This window comes from Emys orbicularis, chromosome 4 (genome assembly GCF_028017835.1).
Source record: "Emys orbicularis isolate rEmyOrb1 chromosome 4, rEmyOrb1.hap1, whole genome shotgun sequence".
Taxonomy (NCBI): Eukaryota; Metazoa; Chordata; order Testudines; family Emydidae; genus Emys; species Emys orbicularis.
Window position 1 is genome coordinate 84,277,090 of NC_088686.1, and position 24,744 is coordinate 84,301,833.

The window sequence follows — 24,744 nt, forward strand, 5'->3', positions numbered from 1 at the left end:
CTGAACTGGTGAAATATTTATATGAACAAGAATCAGCAGCATGATGAGCCAGCTGGTCAAGGAGTCTGGAAGTTCTAGGGTCCTTAGCCTGGAAAAGTCTGTACTGTGGGGCTGCCCTAGAGCTGCAAACCCTGGGAGCCGATCCCAGGACTACCTGGCTCTCAGCTCTGCAGTAGGGAACCTGGAAGCCCTGACAGCCCCAGTTCAAGTTCCAGGTGCCCTCCTGAGGAAACCCCAGCTAGAGCTAGGGCTTCCAAGGTTTTCAATATCACAGCTCCATGGCAGGGAGCCTGGAAACCCTGGCATAGCAAGGTTTTCCTGGAGTCACAGACCCTGGAAACCCTGGGGCAGTCCAGAGGGTTGAACTGCTCTGGAGCCATGGACCCTGGAAGCTCAGTTTCTCAAGCAGCTTGGCAGGGAAGCTGGCAGGGAACCAGGCAGGTTTCCAACAGACATTTCAAGTTTGATTGCAGGCTAAAACAGATGCCAGTTAAAGCCATCATTTTACTGTGCCTTTGAGTTCCTCTACGTTGTCACGAGGGAGCTTGGCAAAGAAGCATGTCACCCTGTCTGTCCCATGTAAGAAAGTCATACTTAGCCAGCAGGGCCGGACATAAGCCACTCGCAGCTGTAGCAATGCTGATGAGTAGGATTTCCACCCAGACAGGTTTAAGCATTTGGAGTCTTTGTCCTTCAGCATACTCTTGTTTGACTTTAGTTATTTCAACTATAATTGAAAAGTCAAAGGAGCCTGTGTTCTGGTGTAGAAGTACTCAAACCCCACAGAGGGTACCTGGTACCTCTTCTCAACATTCCACCATGATTTCGACAGCTTCCACCCCACCATCAACCTCAGCCTGGACCAATCTACACGGGAGGTCCACTTCCTAGACACCACAGTACAAATAAGCGATGGCCACGTTAACACCACCCTATACCAAAAACCCACCGACCGCTACGCCTACCTTCATGCCTCCAGCTTCCACCCCGGACACACCACACGATCCATCGTCTACAGCCAAGCGCTGAGGTACAACCGCATCTGCTCCAACCCCTCAGACAGAGACCAACACCTACAAGATCTTCACCAAGCAGTCTCAAAACTACGATACCCACACAAGGAAATAAAGAAACAAATCAACAGAGCCAGACGTGTACCCAGAAGCCTCCTGCTACAAGACAGGCCCAAAAAAGAAACCAACAGAACTCCACTGGCCATCACCTACAGTCCTCAGCTTAAACCTCTCCAACGCATCATCAGTGATCTACAACCCATCCTGGACAATGATCCCTCACTTTCACAGACCGTGGGAGGCAGGCCAGTCCTCGCCCACAGACAACCCGCCAACCTTAAGCATATTCTCACCAGCAACCACGCACTGCACCATAACAACTCTAACTCAGGAACCAACCCATGCAACAAACCTCGATGCCAACTCTGCCCACATATCTACACCAGCAACACCATCACAGGACCTAACCAGATCAGCTGCTACAACATCACCGGCTCATTCACCTGCACGTCCACCAATGTTATATATGCCATCATGTGCCAGCAATGCCCCTCTGCTATGTACGTTGGCCAAACTGGACAGTCACTACGCAAGAGGATAAATGGACACAAGTCAGATATCAGGAATGGCAATATACAAAAACCTGTAGGAGAACACTTCAACCTCCCTGGCCACACAATAGCAGATGTAAAGGTAGCCATCTTACAGCAAAAAAAAACTTCAGGACCAGACTCCAAAGAGAAACTGCTGAGCTCCAGTTCATTTGCAAATTTGACACCATCAGATCAGGATTAAACAAAGACTGTGAATGGCTATCCAACTACAGAAGCAGTTTCTCCTCCCTTGGTGTTCACACCTCAACTGCTAGCACAGCACCTCACCCTCCCTGACTGAGCTAACCTCGTTATCTCCATACTGATTTATACCTGCCTCTGGAAATTTCCATTACTTGCGTCTGATGAAGTGGGCATTCACCCACAAAAGCTTATGCTCCAATACTTCTGTTAGTCTTAAAGGTGCCACAGGACCCTCTGTTGCTTTTTACAGATTCAGACTAACACGGCTACCCCTCTGTTTCTTCTCAACATGTTTTGCTGGTGGTGATATAACGGCCGGCATCTGCCACAGAGATTTCACTGGGTGTAGTAATCTCTCATTAATGGGGAGGATGATTCTGCAAGGACCAGAAGCTGTTAGGATGTTGAATAGCTTGTGGGGCTTTTCTGAGATGACTGAAGTCTCGCTCTCTAGAGTCTCAGCAATCCACACAAGAAGCTTCTGGATAACTCTGAAGTCTTCCAGTACCAGTGCCAGGCATATCACTTCATCTGGCAATGATGTGGAAATATCCCTAGGAGGCAAGACAGGGTGTTGATTTTGTGCCCCTGGATGCCATTCCTCTTGATATTTCAGTGTTGGCAATCCAGCCAGGGAAGCTGCTGGAGCAAACTTCTCCCTCGATGGTGGATACAGATTTCCCAGTGCCTGTGAAAGTAGACCCAGGACCCAAATAGGCCCCTGGTGGCATCCCATATGGGTACAGGTGACTGGACCAATTCCAATCTTGGGTGCTGCTGGTGGTTGGGGTCTGTAGAAGTCCACAGATCTCTTGGTGATGACACACCTGCAGACTTCAAAAGAGATGGTTCCCTGTATGATGACCGGGAAAAGCATGCCCCAGCGATGGTAAGGAGTAAGTAGACCTCCTCGGGGAGTGGCACTAATGAATAAGGTGCTTTTGGTACCTGTGGCAGTGGATATCTTGGCACCGGGATGGACCTGGTTCAACCCAAGCCTCCTCCCCCAAGGCTGGGGTCAATGCCACTGGGAGCACCTTTGTCACTGGGGTCAATGCTGGTAATCTGCTGCATTGCAGTCTTCTCCCCAGCCCTGGATGCTGTGGGTTTCGAGAACTTATCAAGAAATGTTTTGCTTTACCAGTCCTTGTTGGAGGACACTGACCTTCTTCGGTTGCTCCAATCACCAAGGCAGGAGACTCCTTTCAGTGCACAACTTCTATGCCTGAAGTGTAGGTGTTTGCTTTGGTCCTGGTGCCAATGATGTCACCAGGTCTCTCTTTGGTGCTGATGTCTCCACAGTATTCTTAAGAGTCACTTGTCTGTTCAATGGGATGCTAGATGATGCAGGATTGTCTTTTATAAGGAGGATTTTGGAGCTCCTTTCCTCTGGATCTGATGAGACCTTCATGGACTGCTCTACAAGATGGTGATACAGCTTCACAACTTAAAAGTCCTTGAGGAGCAGGATAAGTATACCAAGCATCTTCTCAGAATATGAGATTTTCCTAGATGGAAGAGGCACCTATTATGCCTGTCCTTAAAGATAATTATCCCATCGCAGTATAGACAGGACTTGAAGCCTGCAGGTTTCGAGTCTGCCATTACAGAAATACTGTATAGGGCGGGAGCACAGAGAGGGGTGTCTGACCAAACAAATCAAAACAGAAGATCATCCATAATTACGAAGATTTTTCAGAATATTAAGGAGTTTAGCCTGAGCAAAGAACCAGGGGGTTGGTTATCAGGTCTTTTTATGCCTTTATATGGGCACATAAGGAGACACAGGGCAAATACATGTCCCCTAGGCCTGGTCTACACTAGGACTAATTCAGATTTAGCAGCGTTAAATCGAATTAACCCTGCACCCGTCCACACAACGAAGCCATTTATTTCGAAATAAAGGGCTCTTAAAATCGATTTCTGTACTCCACCCCGACGAGCGGAGTAGCACCAAAATCGATATTGTCATTTCGAATTAGGGTTAGTGTGGCCGCAATTCGACGGTATTGGCCTCCGGGAGCTATCCCACAGTGCACCATTGTGACCGCTCTGGACAGCCATCTGAACTCAGATGCACTGGCCAGGTAGACAGGAAAACCCCCGCGAACATTTGAATTTTATTTCCTGTTTGCCCAGCGTGGAGAGCACAGGTGACCACAGATAGCTCATCAGCACAGGTAACCATGCAGGCCGATAATCGAAAAAGAGCACCAACATGGACCATACGGGAGGTACTGGATCTGATCACTATATGGGGAGAGGATTCAGTGCTAATAGAACTTCGTTCGAAAAGACAAAATGCCAAAACTTTTGAAAAAAATCTCCAAGGACATGATGGAGAGAGGCCACAATAGGGACTCAGATCAGTGCCGCGTGAAAGTCAAGGAGCTCGGACAAGCCTATCAAAAAACAAAGGAAGCAAATGGTTGCTCCGGGTCAGAGCCGCGGACATGCCGCTTCTACGCCGAGCTGCATGCAGTTCTAGGGGGGGCCGCCACCACTACCCCACCTCTGACCGTGGATTCCGAGGCGGGGGTAATCTCATCAGCTACACCTGAGGATTCTGCGGACGGGGAAGAGGACGACGACGAGCTTGCGGAGAGCACACAGCACTCCGTTCTCCCCAACAGCCAGGATCTTTTTCTCAGCCTGACTGAATACCCTCCCAACCCAGTATCCAAGACCATGACCCCATGGAAGGGACCTCAGGTGAGTTTACCTTTTAAAATATAAAACTTGTTTTAAAAGCAAGCGTTTTTTAATTATTACTTTGCCCTGAGGACTTGGGATGCATTCGCGGCCAGTACAGCTACTGGAAAAGTCTGTTAACGTGTCTGGGGATGGAGCGGAAATCCTCCAGGGACATCTCCATGAAGCTCTCCTGGAGGTACTCCAAAAGCCTTGCCACAAGGTTTCTGGGCAGTGCAGCCTTATTCCGTCCTCCATGGTAGGACACTTGACCACGCCATGCTATTAGCAAGTAATCTGGTATCATTGCATGACAAAGCCTGGCAGCATATGGTCCCACTATTTGCTGGCATTCAAGCAAATCCGTTCTTTATCTCGCTGTGTAATCCTCAGGAGAGTGATATTGCTCATGGTAACCTGGTTGAAATACGGGAATTTAATTAAGGGGACAGAGGTGGCCGTTCCTACTGGGCTGTTTGCCTGTGGCTGAAAAGAAATCCTTCCCTGCAGTTAGCCAAGCACGGGGGGGGGGGGGGGGAGAATTGGCCCTGAGCTTTTCGCGTTTGGCTAGCAGGGATCTTCCCTGATACCAGCCACACGGTGGGGGGAGGGATAAAGCGATCATCCAGAGAATTGGATGGGGGGGGGGGGGGAGGGTTAGTTTGATTTCTGCTGCTGAAGGTTAACAGGAAAACCGCAGCACTCAACGGGCTTTGCTTGGTATGTGGGAAAGGAGGGCGCAGATGCCGAAAGACAATGGCTTACCATGGCCGCATGCAAGCCGAATTCTGTTGCCCGGACCTGCGTCTGTGATCTCTAGCAACAAAGCCACAGGCACTCAATATTAAGAGACAAAATGTGACCTTGCACAGAAATCACATGTGCTATGTAATGTGAATAGTGTTGTTCACCGTGAAAGAGTATAAGCATTGTTCTGTAAAATGTATCTTTTTAAAAAATTCTCTCCTTTTTTCCCTCCCTCCAGCAGCTGCAAATTTTTCAAGCCTCCCTCCTCCATCCCGAAGGCTATCTCAGATAAGACGTCGGAAAAAGAAGATGCGAGACGAGATGTTCGCGGAAATCATGGAATCCACCTGCAGCGAAAGAGCTCATCTGAATGAGTGGAAGGACACTGTTTCAAAGTATAGGAAAGATGCCAGTGAACGTGAGGACAGGAGGGACCAACGTGAGGACAGGAGGGACGCTCGAGATGAGAGGTGGCAGCAGGAAGATCAGAGGAGGCAGGATGCAATGCTGGGGCTGCTGCGTGAGCAAACAGACATGCTCCGGCGTCTGGTGGAGCTTCAGGAATGGCAGCAGGATAACAGAGTGCCGCTACAGCCCCTGTATAACCCCCCTCCCCAAGTTCCATAGCCTCCTCACCCAGACGTGTAAGAACGCGGGGGGGGGGGGGGGGGGGAGGGAGAGGGCTCCGTACACCCTCCCATTCCACCCCAGTGGACAGCCCAAGCAAAAGGCTGTCATTTTTTAAACCTTTTTTTAGTGGCCTTTTCCTTCCCGCCGATCCTCCTCCCAAACCCCACCCGGGTTCTCTCCCTCTTTTTATAATCAATTAATTAAGAATAAATGATTTTTAAACGATAGTGACTTTATTTCCTTTGAAAGCAAGCTGGGGGAAGGGGGAGGGTGGGTTGCTTACAGAGAATGAGTCAATAAGGGGGGCGGGTTTTCATGATGGAGAAACAAACAGAAATTTCACACTGTAGCCTGGCCAGTCATGAAACTGGTTTTCAAAGCTTCTCTGATGCGCAGCGCTTCCTGGTGTGCTCTTTTAATCGCCCTGGTGTCTGGCTGTGCATAATCAGCAGCCAGGCGATTTGCCTCAGCCTCCCACCCCACCATAAAGGTCTCCCCCTTACTTTCACAGAGATTGTGGAGCACACAGCAAGCAGCAATAACAATGGGGATATTGGTTTGGCTGAGGTCTGAGCGAGTCAGTAACGATCGCCAGCAACCTTTTAAATGGCCAAATGCACATTCTACCACCATTCTGCACTTGCTCAGCCTGTAGTTGAACAGCTCCTGACTCCTGTCCAGGCTGCCTGTGTATGGCTTCATGAGCCATGGCATTAAGGGGTAGGCTAGGTCCCCAAGAATAACTATTGGCATTTCAACATCCCCAACGGTTATTTTCTGGTCCGGGAAGTAAGTCCCTTGCTGCAGCCGTTTAAACAGATTAGTGTTCCTGAAGACGCGAGCGTCATGAACCCTTCCCGGCCAGCCCACGTTGATGTTGGTGAAACGTCCCTTGTGATCCACAAGTGCTTGCAGCACCATTGAAAAGTACCCCTTGTGGTTTATGTACTGGGTACCCTGGTGCTCCGGTGCCAAGATAGGGATATGGGTTCCATCTATCGCCCCACCACAGTTTGGGAATCCCATTGCAGCAAAGCCATCCACTATGACCTGCACATTTCCCAGAGTCACTACCTTTCGTAGCAGCAGCTCAGTGATTGCTTTGGCTACTTGCATCACAGCAGCCCCCACAGTAGATTTGCCCACTCCAAATTGCTTCCCGACTGACCGGTAGCTGTCTGGCGTTGCAAGCTTCCACAGGGCTATCGCCACTCGCTTCTCAACTGTGAGGGCTGCTCTCATCTTGGTATTCTGGCGCTTCAGGGCAGGGGAAAGCAAGTCACAAAGTTCCAAGAAAGTGCCCTTATGCATGCGAAAGTTTTGCAGCCACTGGGAATCGTCCCACACCTGCAACACTATGCGGTCCCACCAGTCTGTGCTTGTTTCCCGGGCCCAGAATCGGCGTTCCACGGATAGAACCTGCCCCATTAACAACATGATCTCCAAAGCACCGGGGCCCGCATTTGAGAGAATTCTGTGTCCATGTCCTCATCACTCTTGTCGCTGCGCTGCCATCGCCGCCTCCTCCTCTCCTCGTTTTTCTGGTCCTGGTTCAGCATAAACTGCACGAGAACGCGCGAGGTGTTTACAATGTTCATGACTGCTGTCTTGAGCTGAGCGGGCTCCATGCTTGCCGTGGTATGGAGTCTGCAGTGTTCACCCAGGAAAAAAGACGCGAAATGGTTGTCTGCCGTTGCTTTCATGGAGGGAGGGGTGAGGCTGTACCCAGAACCACCTGCGACAATGTTTTTTGCCCCATCAGGCACTGGGATCTCAACCCAGAATTCCAATGGGCGGGGGAGACTGCGGGAACTATGGGATAACTACCCACAGTGCAACGCTCCGGAAATCGACGCTAGCCCCGGTACATGGACGCACACCGCCAAATTAATGTACTTAGTGTGGCCGCATACATTCGACTTTATACAATCTGTTTCCAAAATTCAAATTCTGTAAATTCGGATTAATCCCGTAGTGTAGACATACCCCTAGTCTCACATGCATGAGGTGCATGCAACCCTATATTGGGATGCACACTGGCACATACAAAAAAGCACTTAAGACAGAAAGGGACAAAACTTATACTGGACCAAATTCTATGGTTCTAAATTAAGCAAGACTTCCGTTGAACTCAGTGGGAGTTTTGCACAATTAAAGACTGCCAAATTTGGCCCTGATCGAGTGAACTATAGTGATATATTAGGCAACTATCTCCAAATCTTAACTGAATTTGAAAGAGATAATAATCCTGCCCTCTCATTCAAAATAGGCCTGCATTTTATGAAAGATACTCCAGTTTCAAAGTCAATGTAACTACTTTACATATTTAAAAGACTATCCCCTTACCAAATAACATAAAAATGGATAGTGAGTAATGAGCAAGGTCTAAATTTCTGTTTCAACATTTAAACAGGTTACAGGAACTTTTTAAAAGTGAAAAAATTTTAAAATGATCCAAATTCAAATGACAGCTGGAAAATATCTTAGCCATTTTGACTCATATACTAGTGATATTGATCACACAAAAAAGATAAAAATACAAACGTATTAAATACTAAACCTATTTACTAGCCATTCTGAAGTTATACAGATTGTTTCTTTAAATGAGAATAAGCATAATTATTTCTCAAAGTAGCATCATTTTCAGTCAAAAAATTTCAAATCTATACTGAACAATCAGGGTAAAATAAGTTTTCAGTGCTAATCTGTATTTTATGCTTCTCTGTACCCTTTCTTCACTACATGTACAAATCCTTGGACTTCCTTATCTCACCTGCTGAAACCACCTACACGCATGGTCTCACTCACCAGCATGGCATCACGGATAAAGAAGATGGGAGTGTTGTTGCCTACAAGATCCCAGATACCCTCTTCCGTGTAGAATTTCATTGCAAAGCCTCGAGGGTCGCGAACTGTGTCAGCTGAACCAGACTCTCCAGCTAGAAGAAATGCATATATGTAAAAGTGTCAAGATGGGGGGGCGGGGCGTTCTTTTTAAACCTTATCCACACTGGAGAATTTTAGTATATTTGCCCCACTATTTCAGGCACCTGAATGCTTGTAACACATTTGGGCCTAAATTGTAGACATAAAGTGAGCAATGCATCTGCAGATCCATGAACAACTCTTGTGCAACTGAGTAAGTTATACCAACCTGACCTATTAGAAGTTTTTACACCAGAATTCCTTACATGTAGACAGAAATTCCTAATTAACCCACTTTACTTCTGAAAAAGTATATCTACACAGCAATTTAATACGCTTTAACTCATACGCTTTACCTTCACACCACTAGTTAAATAGTCATAAATTTCCTGAGTGTCCACAGATAGACAAGCCCTATGATTGCTATACAGACAGGAGAAAACCCACGTAAGCAGCGCTGAAAAAGCTCAGCAGCCTACTTTAGTACATGCTCTGTTCTGTCAGAAACTCCAATTGCCTCTCCAGATCCTAAGCACAAATAAGTGTTGCTCGGCTGCCAGAGCTTTGAACCACACAAGGAAATCCCCAGGGTTACTAAGATCTATAAACTCTTTACATTGTTCCAGAAGACTCAAGAATCCTCATGATTTCACCATCTTCAAGATTTTGGATCACAAAAGATCCAAAAAGTTGTAAGTAACTATAAAAGTATTGCAAAATATGAATAGTTATGGTAATTTTAGAACCTCCTACTTTCTAATGACATAAAAAAAAAAATCACATTTTCACATATAATGTGCAAGATATTGGCCTTTGAAGTCATTTGTAAAAAGCTGTAACTTATCCCTCTTAGGATTTGGGAAAGGATAGTTTATTTTATTTTACAGGAAGCTTTTTTTTTTTTTTTAAATGGTCCTCATTCCAATAATATTTACATTAATGAATTTATCCTCACAACATTGCTGTCAGGTAAGAATGAAAAATAACGATAATTATTCTAATGGAGGACCAAGGCAGAAAGGCATTAATCATGGCCTGCCCACATTCATAAAGAAAGCCTATGGCAGAGCAAGGAATAGAACCAAAGCCTCCTGAAAATACCATACTTCCTCTTACACTTGGGAGGAAAAACGTTTACGGTAGACTGATGTTACATGAAATGGCAGCTGCTTAACACTACTCAAGATTTTAGAATAAATCTAGGGGAGAGGAGTAAGTTGGCAGAGGGCAGGTGAAGTGGTCAAAAGTACATGAAATTTTACACAGTTCCACAATGTATTACACTAGCAATTCTATACATGTGTTATAAAAGAGGCCACACATACTAATGACACCACCTTACCGACAGTGGAGAATCGAATGGCTATTGGTGTTCTTTTTCCAATGTGCTCAAATACCTTCGCCTTACAATATTTGCTGATATCATGAGTCACTTCAAAATAGCCAAATGCTCCTGAAAAAAACAAAACAAAATTACTTTTATACATGATTGGATGAAAAACTGTCAACAACAAAGAGGCCAGATGACTTTGGCTAATATCAGGGGGCACAACCAAAGTACTAGATGTTGGAGAAGGGCAACTGTGGAGAAATAATGATGGCAGTTGGAGAAAACTCATAACATTCTCTTCCACCTCAAGCCACCACTCTGTAGACTTCTTTACTCTACCCCTCTCTGCCTCTAGATACTCTTTCTTTTGTAGCTTTCCCCTCTTTCAATATTATGAAATGAACTTGTTGTTCGCTGTATCTGTGTTTCCTGGGCTCTGACACTACATCTTCCAATTAGATTGCTCAATATTCTCTTATGCAGGAAACTGAGGTTCCTGATCCTAGGATGCAAGCAGAGATATGGAGCACGCCAAACTTCACAAATCTTAATATACAGCATTTCAGTGGAGAACATCAGTGCCCAGTACAAATACACCTAGGCTGGCATGCTGCTGTGAACAACAGAGGTTTCTGTGGGCCATCCATCCCAGAACCACAACAGAGCATCACGTGGCTATCAAGACTTCCTTAGCATAAAATAAATCATAGCCTAGAAGGCTAAGTTTGACTTAGTATTCAATGTGAGTGGTATTTTAAAGGTATTTCCCCATTTATGTATATACAGTACACTGGATATGTTTTTATAGTTGCAGGTTGTACGCGATCTCAGATAATAAAGACAGGTAACTAAGGTATTTGTTTAGTGTTCCGCAGCCTTGATTCTTCTGAGGTGTCTCAAGTTGTCTGATAGGAAATGGAGGAGAAAAAGCGGATGGAAGTTGTTGCTAAGTTATCAGCAGATGAGTAAGAGTACCTACCTATGAGGACATCCGTTCCACCAAAGAACTCATGTAAAGGCAAAAACATGGAATCATCTCATTTAGGAAGTGGGAGATCCCACACAGTAAGTTTTATTTTCCCCTCTCTAAAATTCTTAACTGTAATTTGACTGGTAAAATCCTCTACTCAACAGCAAAATTCCTGACATGGGAAAGGCAAAGTCTCATTTTATGAAGAAGCACAGCCTGTAGCTTTCTACAGTTTCTGTAATACCACTTAACTAAACAAATGTGGTAACTTCATATTACCTATGAAGCAATGATAAAGGGTAACTAACAGTTAGCATGAAGGGAAAAAAATCTGCAGAGGGAATTTTCTGTCAAACTTTTAATTATACACTCATAATTGACCTGGCTTCATGGGAATTTGGGTCTATGTGAGTTTTTTTCTTTGGGGTTGATGACTTTTCTCCTCCTTTTCTGCTGCTGTATAATTTCTCTCATATTCTAATAGTGCAAATACTGTGGCTTTTACCACAAAATTAGGGATTATAAATTAGAGGGAGCTAATTACTAATGCCCACCAGCTAATAATTTGCAGTTGTAGGTGGTAGGATCATAGCTGCTAGCTATGCTATAAGGATTCAGACAGCCATGTGAGGAAAGTGTATACATACTTATGACTATATTTGTGCTGAATGAACAGATAACCACAGTGAATCAGAACCTCAAAAGGTATTGAAATCAATGGAAGTTAGGAGTCTAAATACCTATGAAGATCTAGGTCAATATGCTTATTGTCATTAACATACAGAGTGTTGCCAGTGTTATTAACAAACTCTTACCTATTGGTTTGAGGGAGAAGGGATGTGGGGAAGAGGGGCATCATTTCTAATTTCCAATTAGCAAAACAAGTTAACAAGAGTTAATTTTATGAAAGTTAACTTGGGGGTGAATAAACCTCAGCTTGAGACAAGCATCACTCCTGGACAGGTGTTGTTGGGGGAAAGAGATCTTAGACATATGTGAGTACTCCTTTATATGTTTTCATTTGCATGCACTGAAAGTTGAGTTTTACTTAATTAAACTTTCTACGTAGCTACTTATTTTTATGAACCTTGAAAATCCACTAATCCTTCATGTTAATGCCATAAACCCATATGAGACTAACAAAAACAGCATGTTACATCATGTAAATTGAAAACATAATCCAAATTCTCAAATTGACACTAGAAATAAGTAATCAATGCTATTCTGACCATGAAACCTTGATCAAAAACAAGCTATGGAAGAGTCTAACTACAGTTTTTGCTAGTCTCTCCCCTTTTATATGAAGCAACTTGATTACTCATTTTAAATATAAAAGTCTTATTAAAGCACAGATGATAGAGAGAGAAATAGTTCCTCTAAAAAGGAGTACAGAAGTGAATAAGAACATTTTTACTGTTGCTAGTAAAAGTTTATTCAGATATGAAGTTACCCTTTAGGACAACCTATTTAAAAAAAAAAACCAACAAACAAATCTGTAATTGAACTGGCATTTATCTGCTTAGTAAACTATACAAGTACTGACATCTAATCATTCCCTAGGTAAACACTAGATCTGGTAATTTATTCCAGAACAGAATTTTGAGCAATTGTAAAACAAATGCCTCTACTCCTCTTAGTTATTTAAAGTAAGTATAGACACCGAATTGGTGTCAGATTCTTAAGTCCTCTGAAAAGAGAAAATACAACACCGAAGTGTTTTGCAGGTCCCTGCAGGGCTTTTCTTACGAGGTAAGCTACTTTGTCTCCCCAGTTATTTCTCTCTCTGTCAAATGTGGGGGGTGGGGGGAGATGGGGACAACACTTTTCTTTGTTTTCTCTGGCTGGAGTTCACAAGCACACACCCCTGATAACAGGATTTGGCCTAATATTAATTTCATACATCATGCCTTTTTTGCCTCATTACACAATCTTGATTGCAATATTAATTCACTGGCATTCTCTAGCAGACTTTTATGCAGCTAAGGAACACATGCCTTTTAAACCCACCTGCTCCTTTGGCATGCACAACTCTCTCAGGAATCCTCTCTCTGTCAAAATGAGCCATCTCATCAGTGAAAACAACATCCTGAACAAGAAGAGGGCCCCGTGGCCCTATCGTCATGATGTTCAGTTTGTCGCCTACTGGGATCCCAGCTCCAGTGGTCAAGGCATCTGGTTTCTAAATGCAAAAATGATTTTTAAGAAATCAAGTTACTACAATGGAAAAACTAAAATAAACTTCCATACCTTTTTAAGTGGTTAATCAAATAGAACTCAGTGAAAATAACTCTAATCATATAGACTTGTGGAATAGTATGACTCCTGAAGCTACAGGAAAAACTGCTTCCTGCATCAAGGCTGATTATTTCATCATAACGGTTACTGTGGGAGTATGAATAATTTTAAATGTAAAAAACAAAACCCTGAGTTAACATTAAAGTTCGATTGATAGTTGTGTAAAGCTGGAAAAATACTACAAGGCATACTACTTATTGAATATAGCTTTTGTACTTCAATAACTAAAAGAACAAGCATTTAGAAGCAGATAAGACATGCTAACTTTCAAGAGTTTAATGTCACTGGACTTCGGATACGTCTTCACTACCCGCCGTATCGGCGGGTAGCAATCGATTTATCCGGGATCAATATATCGCGTCTCGTTAAGACACGATATATCGATCCCCGAACGCACTCATCGTCGACTCCGGAACTCCACCAGAGCGTGCAGCGGTAGCGCAGTCGACGGGGGAGCCACGGCCATCGATCACGCGCTGTCTGGACCCCAGGTAATTCGATCCAAGATACTTCGACTTCAGCTACGCTATTTGTGTAGCTGAAGTTGCGTATCTTGGATCGATTCCCCCCCCCCCCAGTGTAGACCAGCCCTTAGAAATAACTAGTGTAACTTTTTTAAACATCACTTTTTTTACATTGGAACTTGCAAAATAAGCAAGTGGTTTGGTTTTCAAACTTACATTTAAGAATTTAATCACTAAAATACTTGTAACACTAGGAGTAATGGTAAATGTTCTGCACCCTTCTTGCTCTCCTAATATGCTTTGTTTTGAAGAATGTTAATAATCTTAATAGATTTTTCCAAGTCTTCAAAATCCAGGAACTCAGCAAGCAACTCTGAAATAAAATTTCAGCAAAGCTCTCATGCCTCACTCTAGAAGCCAAAAATACATTTGTACTATATTGGAATGATAACCCTCCTAATAGTTAAGTCTACTCTTCCCCTCTTCTAGCCTCAATACTGAACAAGTAGTTCAGAACGCACTTCTGAAAGTCAGGCACTGAAATGCCATCAGCATTGACAATGTAAGCAGTGTCTGACAGTGTCCAACAGCCTCTCTGTGCCCTCAAAGTGATATGGCTGGTCCACTGGAGTGGACAGTCAATTAAGTTAAACACCCATTGCTAGGAAGTGTGATCATGACTGCTGTAGCAAAAGCAATCAAGCTTATTTTGCTAGTTTAGGCAGCCTGAGAGAAGTGGAAGTGTCTAAAGATTCGGCTTCTGCACTACAATGATTATGTAGGAAGCCAGGCAGAAGAGAGACAGCAATATCAGAACCATCTTGAAATCCTTAATTGACTCTCCCTGTACACAACACCAGCCAGAATGTTATTTTAATAGCTACCACAAATCCACTACTTTGAGGACATGCGCCTTTTGTATAACTGCATATGAATGTTTTTCCTCACTCTGCAGATCACTCTAAACTGTATTAATGCTTACAGCATCTGCTGCAACTTTTTAAACTGAGTGACTTTTCTACTCTCACAGCTTCATTGACTGGTCTAACCATGGAAAGAATTTGAAAGTTAAACCTTAAATGAGTTATTTAATCCTTCCTCATCCCACAAATACAGTCATTTCATGTATGATAGAGTCGGGCAGTCTGAATATTTTCTTGACAGAATTTTGGGGCATATTTTAGAGCGACACACTCATAAATTAACTCTACATGGATTAACCTTAAGAAGTTATGTTTGATACACTACATGCTGTTTGAAGGGCCTTTATTATTTATTTAAAGGCATTTGTTTGCTGCTGTAAGAGATTGTGCTGCTCGTCTGATAACTATTCAAAAGCTAAATGCCATTTTAAGTTCTGAAAGTTGGCCCCACATGACTAAGATTTTAAACACCTAGTTTATCTTGAAAAACAGACTACTTGTGCATGCACAGAAACAAGTTTTTCATTATTCATTCCATAGATCAGAGGGTGGGGTTTGTTCTTTAGTTTTAAGTGGGACGTGTTCTGTACAACAGGAACATTTATCCATGCTTCCCTGAACGGGTCATTACTTTTAGTAGCAAGGTCCACAGATCTTTGATGTCTTCAGCCTACTTGCAGCTGAAGAGGTACAATCAGACTTGTCAGTTACTGGAATAATGTAACTAATCCAAACTCTGAAGAGCATCCAAGTGTTCAGAGTCTGTGGGATGAGGGGCTAAATATATTTATCTAAAAACTCCAAGTAAAAGGGTACCTATCCAAAATTCTGAATTCCCTTGACATACATTTTAAAGACACAATACTTTGACTTTACAAAACAAATTAACCAAGGCAATAGTAGTCTTCTACCATGACCAGCATCACAGAATGTATTCAGGTCAATTCACTTGTGTATTAGCATAGTCAAAGTGAGGGATAAATGTGTAAGTTGTGTTCAGATGTTTAAACTTCATGAAAACTAGTGGAATGTTACTTGTATTATTCTCACTTATCTATTCCTGTTATAATGCAACAGAAAACATTTACACTGAGAATTGTAACTAAATAATCCATCAAACAGGAATGAAACCTTGGGGAATGCAAATGAAGAGTAGTAGTATCTTAAAAGCAAGTGATCATTGTGTATAATGATTGGAGGTCAAAAATTCAAAATGCATTCCTCACTCTATCATCAAAGGAAAAGCTTGTGTGGGTAAAGACACAGTCAGCTTGCTTTTTGTGTAAAGGGGCTAGAAATATGGATTCCAGAAATGATCCATCATCTCTGACACTTTGGACTCCTACAGGGAAGCCTAGCAGATGCAAAGCGGAGATCCCCAAAGACCATCTGGATACCCTGAAAAGACTTCTTTGGAAAACTGACAGATTATTATATCACTGCCATCATTTGATTTACAAACTATGACCCACTTATTAATATATTTTATCTGCTTTAACCTCTAACATTTCTTTTTCTTAGCTAATACACCTATAGTTAGTATACTATAGAACTGACTGCCAGTCTTGTCTTTGGTGAAAGGTCTGGAGTACCAATTGATCTGAGGTAAGTGGCTAGTCCCTTGGGACTGGGGGCAACCGGATATGGATTGATTTGGGGGGGGGGGGCGGTTCTCTCTAAATCAAGTTTATCTGGGTGGCAAGATAGGCTGGAGAGCCTAAGGGACTGTGTGTGACTCCATAGTAAGACTGGTATAGTGATGAAAGAGTTCACATTTGTTACTTACTGGCTTGGTGAAATCCAATTATAGAATATACCACCAGTCTGAGGTGTCTGCCCTGTTTTCTGACAGTCTGATCTGAGACTGGCACTCACAGTTGTGATGCACTCCAGACAGCATGACAAATGCCTCGTCATCCAAACCCTACCACATTTTATCTAATTACCAGGCAGACGACATGTACAAGTAAAACCCACAGCATCTCGCTGGGTGGGTGTGACCCCATCCCTGAAGAGTCCATCAGCTCTGAGTTTAATTATCTATAGTAGCAGCTGTGAAAATTCTGCAACATTAAACTTTCATATATTTTTGAACAATCAGAATATATTCTCATTCCTTCAAAACAACCACATGGCAGAGGGTATTAGTTTGTATTGCAATAAACCTACAGGCCCCATTTAGGATTAGAGCCCATTTTGCCACACAGCGTACAAAACACATAGCAAGATAAGGTTCTCTGCCCCAAAGAGCTTACAATCTAAACAAACAGGCAAAAGAGTGAGAAAGGAATATAACATACCAACCAGCATTTTGAGCATGTTGCTTATGTGTTAATTCCACAGGGATTTTTTTATTGTAGGCCATTTATGGATTATGGGGCCAGGATTATGTGAGGCGGGGATGAGATAATAGAAGCAAGTAAGTGAGGAAAAATACTCAGGGAGAGTAGGCTGGAAGCAGAGGGCTTGCAAGAAGGTTAGAATAAATAGATAACTCAGAAAAGTGGGACACGAAGGGATGTTAAACTAAACTAGAGTTCCAAAAGCTCTTTGGGCTTCTTCCACTTTAGGTGTTCCTGATTCTCATCTCTCCTGAGCACACACATTTGGGAGTGAGCGCCATGGGAAAACTGGTGCTCCTTGATCAAATCCATGTAAATGGAAGGAAATGGGGAGTCCTTACTTGTGCCTCATCATTTGCTACTCCAGCTGCTTCTAAGATAGTCATCCTTGGCTCCCAAGCAAGATAGCATGGAAGTTTCTATGGCAGCTCTTGGACACATACCTGTGTGGTCTGCTACTTCACTTGCTATTTAACAGGAGAATATTCTCTTTGCTGGATTGAAGGCCTCCCTCAGAAAAGATGAGTGGGCACAGCCATGTTTGTTCTTGTAGAACACTGCTATCATGTTGTCTGTGAGCACTAAAAATCCTAAGCATATTCAACTATTTAAAAATGCTCAAGCAAAAATAGACAAGAAGTCAGAACCTGGGCACTCTAAGGCTCCTCTCCTCAAATCTGACTGGAAAGGGAAACGAGGCTCAGTTTATGTAACCTCAGCTACCTCACGCACATTGCTGGGAAGAGAGGCTTGGGCAGCACCCAAAAAGCAGAGGTTTTTTTCTAGAAAAATCCAAAGATAAATGCCACATCTCAAAACAGGCAACACAGTGACAATTTCAAAGAACCACCTGTAAATAGAGAGCATCACTACTAAAAAGAGTAAGTTCAATTCTTACTGTTACTGAGGAAACTTGAAAACATCTGAAGAAGTGGCCTTTTACCCATGAAAGCTTATCTGTTAGCCTTTAAGGTGCCACCAGACTCCTTGTTGTTTTTGTGGATACAGACTAACATGGCTACCCCCTGATACTTGAGGAAACTTGCATCATTGGGCATGAGAATCCAGAGTTATCCTGCCATTTTATGCAACAAAAGTTACATTTTAAAGTTCATAAAGTTTATACTGTGTAGTACCAGGCCCCAAGGCTTTTACAAAAAGCAAATCATAAGACTTGAGAAGAACAATCAGCATTCTGAATGAGGCAGAGCACACTGGAAAGAGTTGCATGTGACTTTTCATATTAACTCTCAAGTGCATTAGTAAGGAAACAAAGGGTGCTATTGGATAGGATAATCACTTCTAAAACAAATCTAACTTCTTTACAATTATTATTATTCTACAGAGTCGAGGATTAATGTTGTTTTCGAACTTCTATTCCCACTCACTTAAAAAAATACTTTCAATGACAACCAAATGGCGCTCAAACCCGCAACCTTCCCATGAGTTTCTGAAATCTATGGGAAATTTGAAGGTTTTAGCTTTGTTTTTGTTTTTTTATTTTTTATTAAAGTGAGAGAAATATTAGCTTGAATCCAATCCTTAATCTGCAAGTTTAGTTTAATATAACATTAATCCTTTCAAAGTAAAAGGACTTTAGCCTTTAGATTAGACTATGATTGCTGTGTGGTTGTGGTTAATAGCAAACTTAAGGTACATATTTTGAGTTTAACTAGTTGCTGTCTACAAGCTTACTTTAAAATTCTACACTCTGAGAGCATCTTTAGTTTCTATTCCAAGGTCCCATTTTTACTAAATGGCATAGGGCACCTTGTGGTAGCCCACTCTTTCATCAGTATGAATTTTGCCCTAAATGTAAATATTGCTTTTATCAGAGACGTCCACCTGCTCAACAGTGAATATTAAAGTACACAAATACACATTTTTGTGAAGTGTACTAGTGATACCAACCAGTGTGTTCATTTGTAATGATCTCCTCTGGTTTTTATGAAATATCTTTTTATAACATTGGATCAACTGCATATTAACTCAACTGAGCAAAGTGGGAGCTAAGCTACTTTTCAAATTAGTACTTTGTAAAAATGAGTATTAAAATGCTTATACTCATCAGTATTGGGATATATTTGAACACTTTCTTCCAATCCCCATTCTGTAAAGACAGAACAAGGAGGAATCTGAAACCTATATTTTGATTTGGTTAAAGAGTGGGAGGTAAGTGACTAAAACCACCATAACTATTGCAGTACTCATTGACTTACATAAATGTTTTAATACTATGCATTTATAGGACTAAAAGCACTATATAATGTGTGGCCACATAATCTACTTTTAAGACTGATAAATGCTAGAGCTTCCCTGTTGCATCCACCTGACGTAACATCTATTTTATTGCCTGTAGATGACTCTCAAACATACTTTTGCTTAAACTGAGGTATAAACCGATACGTCTAAGGCCAGACAAAATAAAGTCTTACTATATAAAGTGGTAATTTACCATATAAAGTTAGGTCCTGATTTTTCAGAAATATAAAGTATCTGCAGCTACAGTGCACTTCAATAGGAGTTTGGGGGTATTAGCAGTTTGGAAAATCAGGTCTCTGATCCCTTTCTATCCAAGAGGGAATACAAACTACCATTGAGAGCAAGGGACTAGGAGGCTGCAATCTGGGGTTCTACTCCCAGCTCAGCCGCTCTGTACCTGTTTTGTCATCTGTAAAATGGAGATACCTCCTTACAGGTGACTTGTGAGACTGAGGGGTACGTCTACACTACAGTAGCATAGGTACAGTGCTGCATCACCCCGGGGTAGACATTTCAGTACAGCTTCTTCTGCCGACCTAGCCACATTACAGCAGGTGGGGGTGCAAAACTGCCACAGGCCTAAGCAACGTGTCTCGCTCAATCTAGTTTTTAAGCGTAAACTAGACCCAGGCCCTGCTGACGCTGAAATGAAGTGATCCGCTAAAGGGCAAAGTATCATCCTCTCCCGCGCCCATGCCCAGCTCTCCATGGCTGCAGCCCAGCGAGCCCGAAGGGAGCACCCGTCCCGCAGGCACTCGCCATCGAATCAGCCAAGCCTTGCCCCTCCCTGCGCGGTCTCCGCTCTCCGACCAACCCCGTCGGTACCATCTCCCCGCCTGCTCCCCTCGCACCGCCACATAGTGGGAGCTACCATCTCACCCACCCGCCTCCTCAGGACGCAGCCACGGGCGCGCGCCCTGTGACCGTTAGCCTGCAAAGCGCACAGGCTGGGGCAGGGGACGCTCTGGGCTGCCCCGGGGCGGGGCGGGACAGCGCCAGGCGCGGAGCTAGGCCACTCGGAAAGCCAAGACCCAGCCTCACGGGTCCCTCGTTGGCCCGCTTAAGGGGCTCCCTGAGCCGCGGGGACCCGAGGCACGGAACCCCTGGGGTACCTGTAAGCCTCGCTGATCCTGCCACTGCTTCAGCTGGTCCTCGGCATGATTCCGCCTGCCGGCCATTTCGTAGCTAGGCGACCCCTGCGGTGGAAGCGGTTCGTTAATAAAGGGCTAATGCCGCCCGGCTCCCCTCTCCCTGCACTGAGCTTCGACTCCGACAAGCAGCCAGAGAGCTAGGCGCTGATGCAGCTGCCAGCTCCACCTTTCAGCTATGCCCGCCCCTCACTGCCTCATTGGTCAGCAGCCCTCCGACCGCCTCCATCTCGAGTTCTGATTGGGTTGAGAATACGCCAATCACCAAAGGAGGGGGGGAAGAAGTAAGGGGCAACTCGAGGAGCAGAGGGGGATGGGTACTGTGCTCTGCTGTTTAATCCCAAGAATTGTCTTGGCACAGCGCCCTCTTGTATTTCATTCTTCCCCCCCTCGACGTCTGAAGTGTGCCAAAGGTCAGAGAAGGAAAAACAATGATGGGAGGACCCTAGTTCTCAGTTTTGTTGGACTTCAGAATAGTTTCTTGCTTCTCCGTTGTTTTGTTTTATTCTTAGTCCTCAAAACCTTCCAGAGCTGAAAAATAAAGGGGAATAGAAAGGAGAAGGAGACACTGGGGACATTCTAATGTGTATATATATTTATCACATAGCAAAAAAACTGTTAAAAGAAGAGAGACAAGATGGGTGAGGTGATCTCTTTTATTGGACCAACTTCTTTTGATGAGAGAGACCAGCTTTGGAATTTGCACAGAGCAAGGCTAAACACTGAAGAGTTAGGAATACCATTTTTACAGTTGCCTGTGCAGTCTTAATTCCATCCCTTTGTGCATCTATTCTGTGCACGTAATGAGGCAGGAGTACCTTGAAAAAACCATGATAATCTAATTAAAGACTAGCATTGCATATGCACAAGTGACAGAGTTAAAGTAACAGTAATACATTTAATGTTTATTAATTTTCCAGTGCTTGAATTTGAAATCTAAATAACATTTCTAACAGGATTGTGTTTTTGTAATTTCCTAGGGTTTTTTGGAGGGAAAAGGGTAAAACCAAATTCTATTATGTAACTGTAACTCTACTTCCTAGGATTCATGCATCAACAGTAGTGTTTGAACTTTGAGCCCCGTAGCACAGACTTCTATTACTTGAGCTACAGGACAAACAACAGTAGCTAGAAGCATGAGATGTCGTTGTTTTGTTTGTTTGTTTTTTTAACCCTAGAGAAAATAGACCACTGGGTCCAGGAATGGTTGACAGGGACCCAGCTTGGGTCCTTTTCTCCTTCGCCTCCCTGGGAATTGAGAGAGCTCATGCTTCATGTGGTTCCTCCAAAGGTGTGGACGGGCCATGCGGGCACTGTGTTGCCACTGCATTGGCACTTTAGAATGTCTATGCTTAATTATTTTTTGGCCATGCTGCCAAAAACTGCTAGAGGCATGTGAGTAAGAAAAAGCAAATGGTGACTTTATATCTCAGCAAAACCTGAACAGAATTTCAGGGGACAAAGAAAAGATGCTTCTTTAGCCTGAGGGCTTTCCTCCTACCTCGTTTCTGTGGCCTGCTATAAATAATGGAAGTGGTAGAGCAATTTGAAAAAAGTCTTAAGTCAAATATCAGCTCCCCATATAACATATCATAGCAACTACTCAGTGCTAGATGGAAAACATAATCCCAGCTATACATACAAAATGATGGGGGTCTCAATTAGCTGTTACCACTCAAGAAAGAGATCTTGGAGTCATCATGGAGAGTTCTCTGAAAACATCAGTTCAATGTGCAGTGGCAGTCAAAAAAGGTAACAATATTAAGAAACATTAGGAAAGGGGCAAATAAGACAGAAGATATCATAATGCCACCATAGAAATCCATGGCACATCCACACTTTGAATACTGTGTGCCATTCTGGTGGCCCAATCACAAAAAAGATATATTAAAATTGGAAAAGGTACAGAGAAGGATACCAAAAATGATTAGGGATATAGAACATCTGAGGAGAGATTAAAAAGACTGTTACTCTTCAGATTGGAAAAGAGATGACTAAGGAGGGATATGATAGAAGTTTATAAAATCATGAATGGCATGGAGAAAGTGAATAGGAAATTATTTATCCCTTCACATAACGAACCAGGGTCACCCAATGAAATTCATAGGCAGCAGGTTTTCACATGAGCACAGTCAATTTGTAGAACTCTTTGTCGGGATATTGTGAAGGACAAAAGCATAAGTAGGTTAAAAAAAGAATTAGAGAAGTTTGTGGAGGATAGTTCCATCAATGACTGTTATCCAAGATGGTCAGGGATGCAACCCCACTCAACTAGAGTCTAGGCAATCTCTTAAACATGTCTAAAAAATATTTCTGTATTGGAGATCTGCAGGGCAGGTACTTGGAGTTTAGCTCATACCTTGACCCAACATTACACCCTGGAATGGGTGATTAGATCAGATGCCAAATTCTGGAGAACAGTTCTGAAATCCTTATTTAGACAGCTATAGTGAGGACTTGTCAGAGCCTCCTCCTGATGATCTGGGAACTGCTAGCTACTGAAGTTAGACGTTTTTAAATCAAAAGGTCCAGATAACTTGCATCCAATAATTTAAAAAGAGCTAGCTGATATTGATTTTCGATTAGGGATGTAAAATATTAATCAGTTAATCAGTAAGCATTAATCTTACCATTAACACACCCTAACCGTTAACTCCCAGGCCGGCCGGAGCAGCCCCAGCCCCCGCCTCCCTTTAATCAGTTAACTGGTTAATAATTTTAATATTTTAAATGGTTAACTTTTTAAATTATATTTGCATTTCTATTTTCAATAAGTCTTAGAACTCTTGGGAAGTTCCATAAGACTGGAAGAAAGCTAAAGTGCCAACATTTAAAAAGTATAAGCAGAATGACCTGAGTAATTAGGCCTGTCAGTCTGACATCAGTCCTGGACAAGATAATGGAGTGGCTGATACAAGACTCAATTAATACAAAATTAAAGAAGGGTAATATAATTAATGCTAATCAACGTGGATTTATGGAAAATAGATCCTGTCATACTAACAGTGTCTTTTTTGTCAGATTACAAGTTTGATAAAAGTAATACTGTTGATGTAATGTATTTAGACTTCTGTAAGTCATTTGATTTGGCACAGCACAACATTTTGAGTAAAAAAAACCTAGAAAGATATAAAATTAACATGGCACACATTAAATGGATTAAAAACTGGCTAATTGATAAGTCTCAAAATGTAATTGTAAACCTGGAATCATCAAGCAGGTGTGTTTCTAGTGGGGTCATGCAAGAATCTGTCCTTGGCCCTACACTACTTAACATTTCTGTCAATGACTTGGAAGAAAACATAATACGAGTGTGAAAGTTTCCAGATGAAACACAAATTGGGGAAGTGGTGGTAAATAATGAAGAGACCAGGTCACTAATACAGAGCGATCTGGAGCAGTTGGTAAACTGGGTACAAGTGAATAATATATGATTTAATACAGCTAAATGTAAATGTGTACATCTAAGAACAAAAAATGTAAGCCATACTTACAGGATGGGGGAACTCTATCCTGGGAAGCAGTGAGTGAAAATGATTTGGGGTCGTAGTGGATAATCATCTAAACATGTGCTCCTAATGTGACACTGTGACGAAAAGGGTTAATGAGATCTTTGGATGAATAAACGGGGAAATCTCAAGTAGGAGTAAAGAGGGTATTTTACTTCTGTATTTGGCAATGGTGTGATTGCTGCTGGAATACTGTGTCCAGTGCTGGTGTCAACATCCTTCTTGAATTGTGGACAAATTGGAGAGGCTTCGGAGAATAGCCATGATAATGATTATAGAATTAGAAAACTTGCCTTACAGTGATACACTAAGGGAGCTCAATCCATTTAGCTTAACAAAGAGAAGGTTAAGGAGTGACTTGATTACAGTCTATAAGTACATATATGGGGAACAAATATTTGATGATGTGCTCTTCCATCTAGAACGGCGAACAGCGGCCAGTGGGAGCTGTGATCGGCCGAACCTGCAGATGCTGCAGGTAAACAAACCGGCCCGGCCCGCCAGCGGATTTCCCTGATGGGCCGCATGCCAAAGGTTGCCGATCCCTGACGTAGACAAAGACTTGAAGGATTATTATTTACCTCACAGTAACTATGATTCTTCGAGATGTTCTGTCCATGTGGATCCCACAACCCACTCTCCATTATCACTCCTTTGGAATCCATCTTTACTGGGATTCTGAACTATTGAGGAAACTG

The 24,744-nt window shown here is 42.9% G+C and overlaps 1 protein-coding gene across 1 annotated transcript in view; it reads right to left on the reverse strand.

Annotated features, from left to right (window-relative positions):
* CAT (catalase) overlaps positions 1–20,671 on the reverse strand; it is a 40,798-nt gene extending 20,127 nt beyond the window's left edge. The window contains exons 1-4 of the mRNA XM_065402836.1: positions 20,502–20,671; positions 13,111–13,282; positions 10,146–10,256; positions 8,687–8,817 (exon numbers count right to left, since the gene is read on the reverse strand). Coding sequence (XP_065258908.1) covers positions 8,687–8,817; positions 10,146–10,256; positions 13,111–13,282; positions 20,502–20,567 — 480 coding nt within the window. The 5' untranslated portion in view covers positions 20,568–20,671. The remainder of the gene's footprint in view (positions 1–8,686; positions 8,818–10,145; positions 10,257–13,110; positions 13,283–20,501) is intronic.
* Positions 20,672–24,744: the final 4,073 nt, after the last annotated feature.